This window comes from Melozone crissalis, unplaced genomic scaffold (assembly GCF_028551555.1).
Source record: "Melozone crissalis strain CALT ecotype California unplaced genomic scaffold, PUWL_Pcris_2 ptg000705l_1, whole genome shotgun sequence".
In the NCBI taxonomy this organism is placed as follows: Eukaryota; Metazoa; Chordata; class Aves; order Passeriformes; family Passerellidae; genus Melozone; species Melozone crissalis.
In genome coordinates, this window is record NW_026536364.1 from 1 (window position 1) to 15,758 (window position 15,758).

General features: G+C 42.8%; 1 protein-coding gene across 1 annotated transcript in view; it reads right to left on the reverse strand.

Moving 5' to 3' along the window:
- Positions 1 to 415: 415 nt before the first annotated feature.
- Positions 416 to 15,758, reverse strand: part of LOC128950528 (maestro heat-like repeat-containing protein family member 1) — a gene marked incomplete at its 3' end in the record, with an annotated part of 49,567 nt that continues 34,224 nt past the window's right edge. Inside the window, exons 15-18 of the mRNA XM_054295398.1 lie at positions 14,231 to 14,310; positions 6,886 to 7,006; positions 6,177 to 6,190; positions 416 to 512 (exon numbers count right to left, since the gene is read on the reverse strand). Of these exons, the coding sequence (XP_054151373.1) occupies positions 416 to 512; positions 6,177 to 6,190; positions 6,886 to 7,006; positions 14,231 to 14,310 (312 nt within the window). The remainder of the gene's footprint in view (positions 513 to 6,176; positions 6,191 to 6,885; positions 7,007 to 14,230; positions 14,311 to 15,758) is intronic.

Consider the following 15,758-nt stretch of genomic DNA (forward strand, 5'->3'; position numbering starts at 1 on the left):
AATTCCCCAAATTCCCCAAAAATTCCCCAAAAATTCCCAAATGAATGCCCAAAATTCTCCTAATCCCCAAATAATTCCCGAAATTCACTAAAATTCCCCAATAATTCCCCAAAATCCCCAAATCACCCCCAAAATTCCCAAAATCATTCCCAAAATCATTCCCAAAAATCCCAAAATCATTCCCAAAATTCCCCCAAAAATTACTAAAATAATTCCTAAAAAATTCCCCCCAAAATTCCCAAAAAGTTCCCAAATCAATGCCCAAAATTCCCCAAATAATTCCCCCAAAATCCCCAAAAAACCACCCAAAATTCCCAAAATCATTCCCAAAAATCCCCAAAAATCCCAAATTAATTCCCAAAAATTCCCAAAAAATCCCCAAAATTCCCCAAAATTCCCGAAGGGACAAACTCACGGCGAAGATCTCCCGGAGGCCGCCGGGGCTGAGGCGCCTCCGGAGGAGCCCCCGGAGCAGCTCCGAGAGAGCCCCCAGAGCGTCCCCCGAGCAGATCCTGCAAAAAAAACCGGGAAAATCCCGGAATTCCGGCCTTGGAAAGAGCCCTGGAATTCCCAAATCCACCCAAAGTCATCGTTATCCCCGAAAAAAATGGGAATTTTGGGGTTTTTCCCCGATTTTTGGGGCGAATTCGTTGTGGATGAGGGAAGGAGACTGTTAAAAATCGCAGGAAAATTTGGGAAAAGGGAGAAAATCCTGGAATTCTGGGATGGGGAAAACCCCTGGAATCCCCAAATCCACCCAATCCATTCTTATCCCAGAAAAAATTGGGAATTTTTGAGATTTTTCCCAATTTTTGGGGGCAAATTCTGTGTGGATGAGGCTTTGGAAATGTCAGAATTGCTTGGGAAAGGAGGAAATCCTGGAATTTGGGGCTTGAAAAACCCCAAATCCATCCAATCCATTTTATCCCAGAAAAAAATGGGAATTTTTGGGATTTTTCCCAATTTTTGCAGTGAATTCTTTGCGGATGAGGGAAGGAGCCTGTTAAAAATCGCAGGAAAATTCGGGAAAAGGGAGAAAATCCTGGAATTTTGGGGCTTGGAAAAACCTCAAATCCATCCGATCCATTCTTATCCCAGAAAAAAATGGGAATTTTGGGGATTTTTCCCGATTTTTGGGGCGAATTCGTTGTGGATGAGGGAAGGAGATTGTTAAAAATCGCAGGAAAATTTGGGAAAAGGGAGAAAATCCTGGAATTCTGGGATGGGGAAAACCCCTGGAATCCCCAAATCCACCCAATCCATTCTTATCCCAGAAAAAATTGGGAATTTTGGGGATTTTTCCCGATTTTTTGGGGGTCAAATTCTTTGTGGATGAGGGAAGGAGCCTGTTAGAAATAACAGGAGAATTTGGGAAAAGGGAGAAAATCCTGGAATTCTGGGATGGGAAAACCCCCTGGAATCCCCAAATCCACCCAATCCATTCTTATCCCAGAAAAAATTGGGAATTTTTGAGATTTTTCCCAATTTTTGGGGGCAAATTCTGTGTGGATGAGGCTTTGGAAATGTCAGAATTGCTTGGGAAAGGAGGAAATCCTGGAATTTTGGGGCTTGGAAAAACCCCAAATCCATCCAATCCATTTTTATCCCAGAAAAAAATGGGAATTTTTGGGATTTTTCCCAATTTTTGCAGTGAATTCTTTGCGGATGAGGGAAGGAGCCGGTTAAAAATCGCAGGAAAATTCGGGAAAAGGGAGAAAATCCTGGAATTTTGGGGCTTGGAAAAACCTCAAATCCATCCGATCCATTCTTATCCCAGAAAAATTGGGAATTTTTGAGATTTTTCCCAATTTTTGGGGGCAAATTCTGTGTGGATGAGGCTTTGGAAATGTCAGAATTGCTTGGGAAAGGAGGAAATCCTGGAATTTTGGGGCTTGGGAAAACCCCTGGAATTCCCAAATCCATCCAAAGTCATCGTTATCCCAGAAAAAAATTGGGAATTTTTGGGGATTTTTCCCGATTTTTTGGGGGGTCAAATTCTTGGTGGATGAGGGAAGGAGCCTGTTAAAAACAGCAGGAAAATTTGGGAAAAGGAAGAAAATCTTGGAATTTTGGGCTTGAAAAGAGCCCTGGCATTCCCAAATCCATCCAAAGTCATCGTTATCCCAGAAAAAAATGGGAATTTTGGGATTTTTCCCAAATTTTTTTGGCAAATTCTTTGTGGATGAGGCCTTGGATATCTCGGAATGATGGAAAAAATAGGAATGGGAGTGGGAAAAATGGGAATGGGAAGAGTGGGAATAGTGGGAATAACGGGAATGGGAATGATGGGAATGATGGGAAAATGGGAATAATGGGAATGACGGGAATAATGGGAATAGTGGGAATGGGAAATGGGGAATGGGGAAAATGGGAAAAATGGGAAATTGAGAAGGGGATAAATGGGAAATTTGGAATGAAAAAATGGGAATGGGCAAAATGGGAATAATGGGAATAATGGGAATGGGAATTTGGGAATGGGAATGGGAATGATGGGAATGCGAAATTTGGAACGGGAAAAATGGGGAAAAATGGGAAAAATGGGGATGATGGGAATGGGATAATTTGGAATGGGAAATCGGGAGTGGAAAACCAGGAATGAAGAAGGAGATTCCCACGTCTCCCACAGAACCTGGGAGCGAATTCCCAGAAAATCTGGAGAAATGGAAAAATTGGGAATGGGAATAATGGGAAATTGGGAATGGGAAGAATGGGAATGGGTAAAATGGGAATAATGGGAACAATGGGAATAATGGGAATAATGGGATTTTGGGAATGGGAACAATGGGAATGCGAAATTTGCAACGGGAAAAATGGGAAAAAATGGGAAAAATGGGGATGATGGCAATGGGATAATCTGGAATGGGAAATTGGGAATGGAAAACCAGGAATGAAGAAGGAAATTCCCACTTCTCCCACAGAACCTGGGAGCGAATTCCCAAAAAATCTGGAGAAATGGAAAAATTGGGAATGGGAATAATGGGAAATTGGGAATGGGAAGAATGGGAATGGGTAAAATGGGAATAATGGGAATAATGGGAATGATGGGAATGATGGGAATGATGGGAATGGGAATTTGGGAATGGGAATGATGGGAATGAGAAATTTGGAATGGCAGTGATGGGAATGGGATAATTTGGAATGGGAAATCGGGAGTGGAAAACCAGGAATGCAGAAGGAGATTCCCACTTCTCCCACAGAACCTGGGAGCGAATTCCCAGAAAATCTGGAGAAATGGAAAAATTGGGAATGGGAATAATGGGAATGGGCAAAATGGGAATAATGGGAATGGGAATTTGGGAATGGGAATGATGGGAATAATGGGAATGGGAATTTGGGAATGGGAATGGAAAAATGGAAATGGGCAAAACGGGAATAATGGGAAGGGGAATTTGGGAATGGGAATGATGGGAATGAGAAATTTGGAATGGGAATGGGAAAAATGGGAATAATGGGAAAAATGGGAATGATGGGAATGATGGGAATGATGGGAATGGGAATTTGGGAATGGGAATGATGGGAATGAGAAATTTGGAATGGCAGTGATGGGAATGGGATAATTTGGAATGGGAAATCGGGAGTGGAAAACCAGGAATGCAGAAGGAAATTCCCACTTCTCCCACAGAACCTGGGAGCGAATTCCCAGAAAATCTGGAGAAATGGAAAAATTGGGAATGGGAATAATGGGAATGGGCAAAATGGGAATAATGGGAATGGGAATTTGGGAATGGGAATGATGGGAATAATGGGAATGGGAATTTGGGAATGGGAATGGAAAAATGGAAATGGGCAAAACGGGAATAATGGGAAGGGGAATTTGGGAATGGGAATGATGGGAATGAGAAATTTGGAATGGGAATGGGAAAAATGGGAATAATGGGAAAAATGGGAATGATGGGAATGATGGGAATGATGGGAATGGGAATTTGGGAATGGGAATGATGGGAATGAGAAATTTGGAATGGCAGTGATGGGAATGGGATAATTTGGAATGGGAAATCGGGAGTGGAAAACCAGGAATGCAGAAGGAAATTCCCACTTCTCCCACAGAACCTGGGAGCGAATTCCCAGAAAATCTGGAGAAATGGAAAAATTGGGAATGGGAATAATGGGAATGGGCAAAATGGAAATAATGGGAATGGGAATTTGGGAATGGGAATGATGGGAATAATGGGAATGGGAATTTGGGAATGGGAATGGAAAAATGGAAATGGGCAAAACGGGAATAACGGGAATGGGAATTTGGGAATGGGAATGATGGGAATGAGAAATTTGAATGATGGGAATGAGAAATTTGAAATGGGAATGGGAAAAATGGGAATAATGGGAAAAATGGGAATGATGGGAATGATGGGAATGATGGGAATGATGGGAATGATGGGAATGGGAATTTGGGAATGGGAATGATGGGAATGAGAAATTTGGAATGGCAATGATGGGAATGGGATAATCTGGAATGGGAAATTGGGAATGGAAAACCAGGAATGCAGAAGGAGATTCCCACTTCTCCCACAGAACCTGGGAGCGAATTCCCAGAAAATCTGGAGAAATGGAAAAATTGGGAATGGGAATAATGGGAAATTGGGAATGGGAAGAATGGGAATGGGTAAAATGGGAATAATGGGAATAATGGGAATAATGGGATTTTGGGAATGGGAACAATGGGAATGCGAAATTTGGAACGGGAAAAATGGGGAAAAATGGGAAAAATGGGGATGATGGGAATGGGATAATTTGGAATGGGAAATTGGGAATGGAAAACCAGGAATGAAGAAGGAAATTCCCACTTCTCCCACAGAACCTGGGAGCGAATTCCCAGAAAATCTGGAGAAATGGAAAAATTGGGAATGGGAAGAATGGGAATGGGCAAAATGGGAATAATGGGAATGGGAATTTGGGAATGGGAATGGAAAAATGGAAATGGGCAAAACGGGAATAATGGGAAGGGGAATTTGGGAATGGGAATGATGGGAATGAGAAATTTGAAATGGGAATGGGAAAAATGGGAATAATGGGAAAAATGGGAATGATGGGAATGATGGGAATGATGGGAATGGGAATTTGGGAATGGGAATGATGGGAATGAGAAATTTGGAATGGCAATGATGGGAATGGGATAATCTGGAATGGGAAATTGGGAATGGAAAACCAGGAATGCAGAAGGAAATTCCCACTTCTCCCACAGAACCTGGGAGCGAATTCCCAGAAAATCTGGAGAAATGGAAAAATTGGGAATGGGAATAATGGGAAATTGGGAATGGGAAGAATGGGAATGGGTAAAATGGGAATAATGGGAACAATGGGAATAATGGGAATAATGGGAATTTGGGAATGGGAACAATGGGAATGCGAAATTTGGAACGGGAAAAATGGGGAAAAATGGGAAAAATGGGGATGATGGGAATGGGATAATTTGGAATGGGAAATTGGGAATGGAAAACCAGGAATGAAGAAGGAAATTCCCACTTCTCCCACAGAACCTGGGAGCGAATTCCCAGAAAATCTGGAGAAATGGAAAAATTGGGAATGGGAAGAATGGGAAATTGGGAATGGGAAGAATGGGAATGGGTAAAATGGGAATAATGGGAATAATGGGAATGATGGGAATGATGGGAATGATGGGAATGGGAATTTGGGAATGGGAATGATGGGAATGAGAAATTTGGAATGGCAATGATGGGAATGGGATAATTTGGAATGGGAAATCGGGAATGGAAAACCAGGAATGCAGAAGGAGATTCCCACTTCTCCCACAGAACCTGGGAGCGAATTCCCAGAAAATCTGGAGAAATGGAAAAATTGGGAATGGGAATAATGGGAATGGGCAAAATGGGAATAATGGGAATGGGAATTTGGGAATGGGAATGATGGGAATAATGGGAATGGGAATTTGGGAATGGGAATGGAAAAATGGAAATGGGCAAAACGGGAATAATGGGAAGGGGAATTTGGGAATGGGAATGATGGGAATGAGAAATTTGGAATGGGAATGGGAAAAATGGGAATAATGGGAAAAATGGGAATGATGGGAATGATGGGAATGATGGGAATGATGGGAATGGGAATTTGGGAATGGGAATGATGGGAATGAGAAATTTGGAATGGCAATGATGGGAATGGGATAATCTGGAATGGGAAATTGGGAGTGGAAAACCAGGAATGCAGAAGGAGATTCCCACTTCTCCCACAGAACCTGGGAGCGAATTCCCAGAAAATCTGGAGAAATGGAAAAATTGGGAATGGGAATAATGGGAAATTGGGAATGGGAAGAATGGGAATGGGTAAAATGGGAATAATGGGAATAATGGGAATAATGGGATTTTGGGAATGGGAACAATGGGAATGCGAAATTTGGAACGGGAAAAATGGGAAAAAATGGGACAAATGGGGATGATGGCAATGGGATAATCTGGAATGGGAAATTGGGAATGGAAAACCAGGAATGAAGAAGGAAATTCCCACTTCTCCCACAGAACCTGGGAGCGAATTCCCAAAAAATCTGGAGAAATGGAAAAATTGGGAATGGGAAGAATGGGAAATTGGGAATGGGAAGAATGGGAATGGGAAAAATGGGAATAATGGGAATGATGGGAATGATGGGAATGATGGGAATGATGGGAATGGGAATTTGGGAATGGGAATGATGGGAATGAGAAATTTGGAACGGGAATGATGGGAACGGGATAATTTGGAATGGGAAATCGGGAATGGAAAACCAGGAATGAAGAAGGAGATTCCCACTTCTCCCACAGAACCTGGGAGCGAATTCCCAGAAAATCCGGAGCTGCCCCATCCCAGTCAAGACCCCAGGAAAAACCCGGAATATCGTGATGGGAATTTTCCCGGAATTCCCGGTTTTTTCCCCCCAGAATCGGGCGGGATCCCCACCTGGGCTGGGGGCTCCTGGCGGTTTTTGGGGGGCTCGGGCGGGGGCAGGGCCAGGACGGATCCCAGGGCCGCGTCCAGGAGCTCGGAGCGCTCGGAATCGCTCAGGGGCGGCTCCAGCGCCCTGCAAAACCCGGCTGAGGAAAATCCGGAATGGCAACGGACACCGGGCGGCGGGGGGGGTGGCAATTAGTGGGGATTAATTGGGATTTAATGGGAATTAATTGGAATTATTGGGAATGAATGGGAATCGGAGCGCTCGGAATCGCTCAGCGGCGGCTCCAGCGCCCTGAAAACCCGGCTGAGGAAAATCCGGAATGGCAACGGACACCGGGCGGCGGGGGGGGTGGCAATTAGTGGGGATTAATTGGGATTTAATGGGAATTAATTGGAATTATTGGGAATTAATGGGAATCGGAGCGCTCGGAATCGCTCAGGGGCGGCTCCAGCGCCCTGAAAACCCGGCTGAGGAAAATCCGGAATGGCAACGGACACGGCGCAGGGGGGGGTGGCAATTAGTGGGGATTAATTGGGATTTAATGGGAATTAATTGGAATTATTGGGAATTAATGGGAATCGGAGCGCTCGGAATCGCTCAGCGGCGGCTCCAGCGCCCTGAAAACCCGGCTGAGGAAAATCCGGAATGGCAACGGACACGGCGCGGGGGGGGTGGCAATTAGTGGGGATTAATTAGTAATTAGTGGGAATTATTGGGAATTAATTTAGATTAATTGAGAACTATTGGGAATTAATTGGGATTTATTGGGGTTAATGGCAATTATTGCGAAATATTGGGGATTAATTGAGAATTATTGGGGATTAATTGGGATTTATTGGGGTTAATGGCAATTATTGCGAAATATTGGGGATTAATTGAGAATTATTGGGGATTTGTTGGGGATTAATTGAGAATTATTGGGAATTAATTATTGGGAATTAATTATTGGGAATTAATAGGGATTAATTGAGAATTATTGGGGATTTATTGGGAATTATTGGGGTTAATGGGAATTAATTGGGAATTATTGGGGGTTAATGGGAATTATTGTGAAATATTGGGGATTAATTGAGAATTATTGGGGATTTATTGGGGATTATCGGGAATTAATTGGGAATTTTTGTGAAATATTGGGGATTAATTGAGAATTATTGGGGATTTATTGGGGATTATCAGGAATTAATTGGGAATTATTGTGAAATATTGGGGATTAATTGAGAATTATTGGGGATTTGTTGGGGATTAATTGAGGATTATTGGGAATTAATTATTGGGAATTAATAGGGATTAATTGAGAATTATTGGGGATTTATTGGGGATTTACTGGGGATTATTGGGAATTAATTGAAAATTATTGGGAATTAATTGGGAATTATTGGGGTTAATGGGAATTAATTGGGAATTATTGGGGATTAATGGGCATTATTGTGAAATACTTGGGATCAATTGAGAATTATTGGGGAAATTCTGGGAATGGGAACGGCCACAGGGCAGGGGGGGCTGGCAATTAGTGGGGATTAATTAGTAATCAATGGGAATTAATTGGAGTTATTAGGAATTAATATAGATTGAGAATTATTGGGAATTAATTGGGAATTATAAGGGGTTAATGGGAATTATTGTGAAATACTGGGGATTAGTTGAGAATTATTGGGGATTTATTGGGGATTTACTGGGGATTATTGGGAATTAATTGGGAATTATTGGGAATTAATTGGGAATTATTTGGGCTAATGGGAATTAATTGGGAATTATTGGGGATTAATGGGCATTATTGTGAAATATTGGGGATTAATTGAGAATTATTGGGGATTCGTTGGGGATTAATTGAGAATTATTGGGAATTAATTATTGGGAATTAATAGGGATTAACTGAGAATTATTGGGGATTTACTGGGGATTATTGGGGGCTAATTGGGAATTATTGGAGATTATTGGGATTTATTGGAAATTAATTGGGAATTATTGGGGATTAATGGGCATTATTGTGAAATATTGGGGATTAATTGAGAATTATTAAGGATTTGTTGGGGATTATCGGGAATTAATTGGGAATTATTGTGAAATATTGGGGATTAATTGAGAATTATTGGGGATTTGTTGGGGATTAATTGAGAATTATTGGGAATTAATTACTGGGAATTAATAGGGATTAATTGAGAATTATTGGGGATTTATTGAGAATTATTGGGGATTTATTGGGGATTTACTGGGGATTATTGGGAATTAATTGGGAATTATTGGGAATTAATTGGGAATTATTGGGGATTAATGGGCATTATTGTGAATTATTGAGGAAATTCTGGGAATGGGAACGGCCACAGGGCAGGGGGGGCTGGTAATTAGTGGGGATTAATTAGTAATTAGTGGGAATTATTGGAGTTATTGGGAATTAATGGGAATTTATTGGGAGTTATTGGCGATTATTGGGAATTATTGGGAATTTATTGGGGATTTATTGGGGATTATTGGGAATTAATAGGGAATTATTTGAGATTAATGGGAATTATTGGGAATTAATAGGGATTAATTGAGAATTATTGGGAATTAATTGGGAATTATTTGGGCTAATGGGAATTATTGTGAAATATTGGGAATTAATTGAGAATTATTGGGAATTAATTGAGAATTATTGGGGTTAATGGGAATTAATTGGGAATTATTGGGGATTAATGGGCATTATTGTGAAATATTGGGGATTAATTGAGAATTATTGGGGAAATTCTGGGAATGGGAACGGCCACAGGGCAGGGGGGGCTGGCAATTAGTGGGGATTAATTAGTAATTAGTGGGAATTATTGGAGTTATTGGGAATTAATGGGAATTTATTGGGAGTTACTGGGGATTATTGGGGATTTATTGGGAATTTATTGGGGATTTATTGGGGATTATTGGGGATTAATAGGGATTAATTGAGAATTCTTGGGAATTAATTGGGAATTTATTGGGATTAATGGCGATTATTAGTAATTATTGAGAATTACTGGGGCTTAATGGGATATATTGAGGATTTATTGGGGATTTATTGGGGATTATTGGAAATTAATGGGAATTATTGGGAATTAATAGGGATTAATTGAGAATTTTTGGGAATTAATTGAGAAATATTGGGGGTTAATGGGAATTAATGGCAATTATTGGGGATTAATGGGAATTATTGAGAAATATTGGGGGTTAATGGGAATTATTGGGGATTAATTGGAATTTATTGGGAATTAATGGGGATTGGGAATTATTTGGAATTAATTGGGAATTATTTGAGATTAATGGGAATTATTGGGAATTAATAGGGATTAATTGAGAATTATTGGGAATTAATTGGGATGTATTGGGTGTTAATAGGAATTATTGTGAAATATTGGGGATTAATTGGAATTTATTAGGAATTAATGGGGATGAATTAAGAATTATTGGGAATTAATTATTGGGAATTAATAGGGATTAATTGAGAACTATTGGGAATTATTGTGAAATATTGGGGATTAATTGAGAATTATTGGGGATTTATTGGGGATTATCGGGAATTAACTGGGAATTATTGTGAAATATTGGGGATTAATTGAGAATTATTGGGGATTTGTTGGGGATTAATTGAGGATTATTGGGAATTAATTATTGGGAATTAATAGGGATTAATTGAGAATTATTGGGGATTTATTGGGAATTATTGGGGATTTATTGGGGATTTACTGGGGATTATTGGGAATTAATTGGGAATTATTGGGAATTAATTGGGAATTATTGGGAATTAATTGGGAATTATTGGGGATTAATGGGCATTATTGTGAATTATTGGGGAAATTCTGGGAATGGGAACGGCCACAGGGCAGGGGGGGCTGGTAATTAGTGGGGATTAATTAGTAATTAGTGGGAATTATTGGAGTTATTGGGAATTAATGGGAATTTATTGGGAGTTATTGGCGATTATTGGGAATTATTGGGAATTTATTGGGGATTTATTGGGGATTATTGGGAATTAATAGGGAATTATTTGAGATTAATGGGAATTATTGGGGATTAATAGGGATTAATTGAGAATTCTTGGGAATTAATTGGGAATTTATTTGTATTAATGGCGATTATTAGTAATTATCGAGAATTACTGGGGATTAATGGGATTTATTGGGGATTTATTGGGGATTTATTGGGGATTATTGGAGATTAATGGGAATTATTGGGGATTAATAGGGATTAATTGAGAATTCTTGGGAATTAATTGGGAATTTATTTGGATTAATGGCGATTATTAGTAATTATTGAGAATTACTGGGGATTAATGGGATTTATTGGGGATTTATTGGGCATTATTGGTGGATTATTGGAGATTAATGGGAATTATTGGGAATTAATAGGGATTAATTGAGAATTATTGGTAATCAATTGGGAATTATTGGAGGTTAATGGGAATTATTGCGAAATATTGGAGATTAATTGAGAATTACTGGGGATTAATTAGGAATTAATGGGAATTCATGGGAATTTATTGGGAATTATTGGGAATTAATGGGAATTATTGAGGATTATAAGCAATTTATTAGGAATTATTGGGAATTAAGAGGAATTTATTGAGAATTGTGGGGATTATAGGGAATTATTGATAATTAGTGGGAGTTATTGGGAATTTATTGGGGATTTGTTGGGAATTATTGGGAATTATTGGGAATTCATAGGAAATTATTGGGAATTATTGGGAAATATTGCAAATTATTGGGGATTATTTAGGATGAATGGGAATTATTAGGGATTATTTGGGACTATTGGGAATTCATTGGGAATTAATTGGAAATTATAGGGAATTATTGGGAATTAATAGGGAATTATTTGGGATCATTGGAGATTAATGGGAATTATTGGGAGTTAATGGGAATTAATATGGAATTATTGGGAATTTATTGGGAATTATTTGGGATCATTGGAGATTAATGGGAATTATTGGGAGTTAATGGGGATTAATATGGAATTATTGGGAATTTATTGGGAATTATTTGGGATCATTGGAGATTAATGGGAATTATTGGGAGTTAATGGGAATTAATATGGAATTATTGGGAATTAATAGGGAATTATTTGGGATCATTGGAGATTAATGGGAGTTATTGGGAGTTAATGGGAATTAATGGGAATTTATTGGGAATTTATTGGGAATTATTGGGGATTAACGGGGATTAATGGGAATTTTTTGGGAATTACTGGGAATTAATTGGGGACTAATGGGAATTACGGGGAATTCATGGGGATTACTGGGAATTCCCAATCCTGGAATTCCAAGCAGCGGCTCCGGGGACACCAGAATTCCCGGAATTTTGGGAATTCCCATGGATGCAACCCCAAATCCCAAATCCCAGCCCAACCTCAAATCCCAATCCTGGAATTCCCAGGAGGATCCGGAATTCCCGGAATTCCCAGAATTTTCGGGAATGTTGGGAATTCTGTAATCAGGATTTGGGGGTTGGAAATTCCCAAGGACCCAACCCCAAATCCCGATCCCAGAATTCCCGAAATTCCCAAAATTCCTGGGATAATTCCCATGGATCCAACCTCAAATCTCAATCCCAGAATTCCCAGAATTCCAGGGATAATTCTCATGGATCCAATCCCAAATCCCAAATCCCGATCCTGGAATTTCTGTAATTTCCGGAATTTTGGGAATTTCCAAGGACCCAACCCCAAATCCCAATTCCCAATCCCGAAATTCCCAGAATTCCAGGGATAATTCCCATGGATCCAACCCCAAATCCCAATCCTGGAATTCCCAGGAGGATCCGGAATTCCTGGAACTCCCAGAATTTTGGGAATGTTGGGAATTCTGTAATCAGGATTTGGGGGTTGGAAATTCCCAAGGACCCAACCCCAAATCCCGATCCCGGAATTCCTGGAATTCCCGGAAATCTGGAAATGTTGAAAACTTCTAAGGACCCATTCCCAAATCCCAATCCCGGAACTCCCAGAATTCCTGGAATTTTGGGAATTCCCAAGGACTCCAGAATTCCCTGGATAATTCCCAAGGATCCAACCCCAAATCCCAATCCCAGAATTCCCGGAATTCCGGGATTATTCCCAAGGATACACCAGGTGTGCGCAGGCGCTCAGCGCTCGCTGCCACATCTGGAATTCCCAGAATTCCCGGAATTCCTGGGATAATTCCCATGGATCCAACCCCAAATCCCAATCCTAGAACTCCTGGAATTTTGGGAATTCTGGGATTATTCCCAAGGATACACCAGGTGTGCGCAGGCTCTCAGCGCTCGCTGCCACATCCGGAATTCCCGGAATTCCTGGAATTCCTGGGATAATTCCCATGGATCCAACCCCAAATCCCAAATCCCAATCCCAGAACTCCCAGAATTCCCGGAATTTTTGGAATTTTGGGCATTCCCAAGGATACACCAGGTGTGCGCAGGCGCTCAGCGCTCGCGCTCAGCGCTCGCTGCCACATCCGGAATTCCCGGAATTCCTGGAATTCCTGGGATAATTCCCATGGATCCAACCCCAAATCCCAATCCCAGAACTCCCAGAATTCCTGGACTTTTTGGAATTTTGGGCATTCCCAAGGATACACCAGGTGTGCGCAGGCGCTCAGCGCTCGCTGCCACATCTGGAATTCCCAGAATTCCTGGAATTCCTGGGATAATTCCCATGGATCCAACCCCAAATCCCAAATCCCAATCCCAGAACTCCCAGAATTCCCGGAATTTTGGGCATTCCCAAGGATACACCAGGTGTGCGCAGGCGCTCAGCGCTCGCTGCCACGTCCGAAATACCCAAAATTCCTGGAATTCCTGGGATAATTCCCATGGATCCAACCCCAAATCCCAATCCCGGAATTCCCAGAATTCCTGGACTTTTTGGAATTTTGGGAATTCCCAAGGATACACCAGGTGTGCGCAGGTGCTCAGCGCTCGCTGCCACATCCGGAATTCCCGGAATTCCTGGAATTCCTGGGATAATTCCCATGGATCCAACCCCAAATCCCAAATCCCAATCCCAGAACTCCCAGAATTCCCGGAATTTTGGGAATTCCCAAGGATACACCAGGTGTGCGCAGGCGCTCAGCGCTCCCCGACATGTCCGGAATTCCCAAAATTCCTGGAATTCCTGGGATAATTCCCATGGATCCAACCCCAAATCCCAATCCCAGAACTCCCAGGAGGCTCCAGAATTCCCGGAATTTTGGGAATTCCCAAGGATACACCAGGTGTGCGCAGGCGCTCAGCGCTCGCTGCCACATCTGGAATTCCCAGAATTCCCGGAATTCCTGGGATAATTCCCATGGATCCAACCCCAAATCCCAATCCCAGAACTCCCAGGAGGCTCCAGAATTCCCGGAATTTTGGGAATTCCCAAGGATACACCAGGTGTGCGCAGGCGCTCAGCGCTCGCTGCCGCAGCCGCGTCCGCGGCGCCTCCGGAGGCTCCGCCCTCAGGAATTCCTGGGAAAAGGGAAAAAAACCCAACGGGAATGGGGACGGAATGTTCTGGAATGTTCCCTCCGGAACGTTCTGGGATGGCCCCTCTGGAATGTTCCGGAATGTTCCCTCCGGAACGTTCTGGGATGGCCCCTCTGGAATGTTCCGGAATGTTCCCTCCGGAAGATCCCAAGGGGATCCAAAGGGAGCCGGTATCTCATCCCAGTCCATCCCAGTCCCTCCCAGTATTCCATGGCCCCATCCCAGTTAATCCCAGCCCATCCCAGTCCATCCCAGCCCCTCCCAGTCTATCCCAGTCTATTCCCAGTATCCCATTATCCCATTCCCAGTGCATCCCAGTATCCCGTTATCCCTTTCTCAGTCCATCCCAGCCTCTCCCAATCCCATCCCAGTCCCTCCCAGTCTATTCCCAGTATCCCATTATCCCATTCCCAGTGCATCCCAGTATCCCGTTATCCCATTCCCAGCTCCTCCCAGTCTCTCCCAATCCCATCCCAGTCCCTCCCAGTATATTCCCAGTATCCCATTATTCCATTCCCAGTCCATCCCAGTATCCCGCTATGCCACCCGAGTCCATCCCAGTATCCCATAATCCCACCCCAGTCCATCCCAGTATCCCATCCCAGTATCCCATTATCCCATCCCAATCCCTCCCAGTTCCTCCCAGTCCATTCCAGTCTCTCCCACCATCCCATTACACCATCCCAGTTAATCCCAGTCCATCCCAGTCCATCCCAGTATCCCATTATCCCATCCCAGTCCATCCCAGTATCCCGTTATCCCATCCCAGTCCCTCCCAGTCCATCCCAGTGCCCTCCCAACCCCATCCCCATCATCCCAGTCCCTCCCAGTCTATTCCCAGTATCCTGTTATCCCATCCCAGTCCATCCCAGTATCCTGTTATCCCATCCCAGTCCATCCCAGCATCCCATTATCCCATCCCAGTCCATCCCAGCATCCCATTATCCCATCCCAGTCCATCCCAGTATCCCATTATCCCATCCCAGTCCATCCCAGCATCCCATTTTCCCATCCCAGTCCATCCCAGTATCCCATGCCAGTATCTCCTTATCCCATCCCAGTCCATCCCAGTCCATCCCAATCCCCTCCCAGTCTCTCCCAGTCCATCCCAGTATCCCAGTATCCCATTCCCAGTCCCTCCCAGTCCATCTCAGTATCCCATTATCCCGTTCCCAGTGTATCCCAGTCTGCCCCAGTCCGTCCCAGTCCATCCCAGTCCATTCCCAGTATCCCATTATCCCATCCCAGTCCCATCCCAGTCCCATCCCAGTCCCATCCCAGTATCCCATCCCAGTATCCCATCCCAGTCCCATCCCAGTCCGTCCCAGTCTGTCCCAGTCCGTCCCAGTCTGTCCCAGTCCCATCCCAGTCCATTCCCAGTATCCCATCCCAGTATCCCATCCCAGTCCCATCCCAGTCCGTCCCAGTCC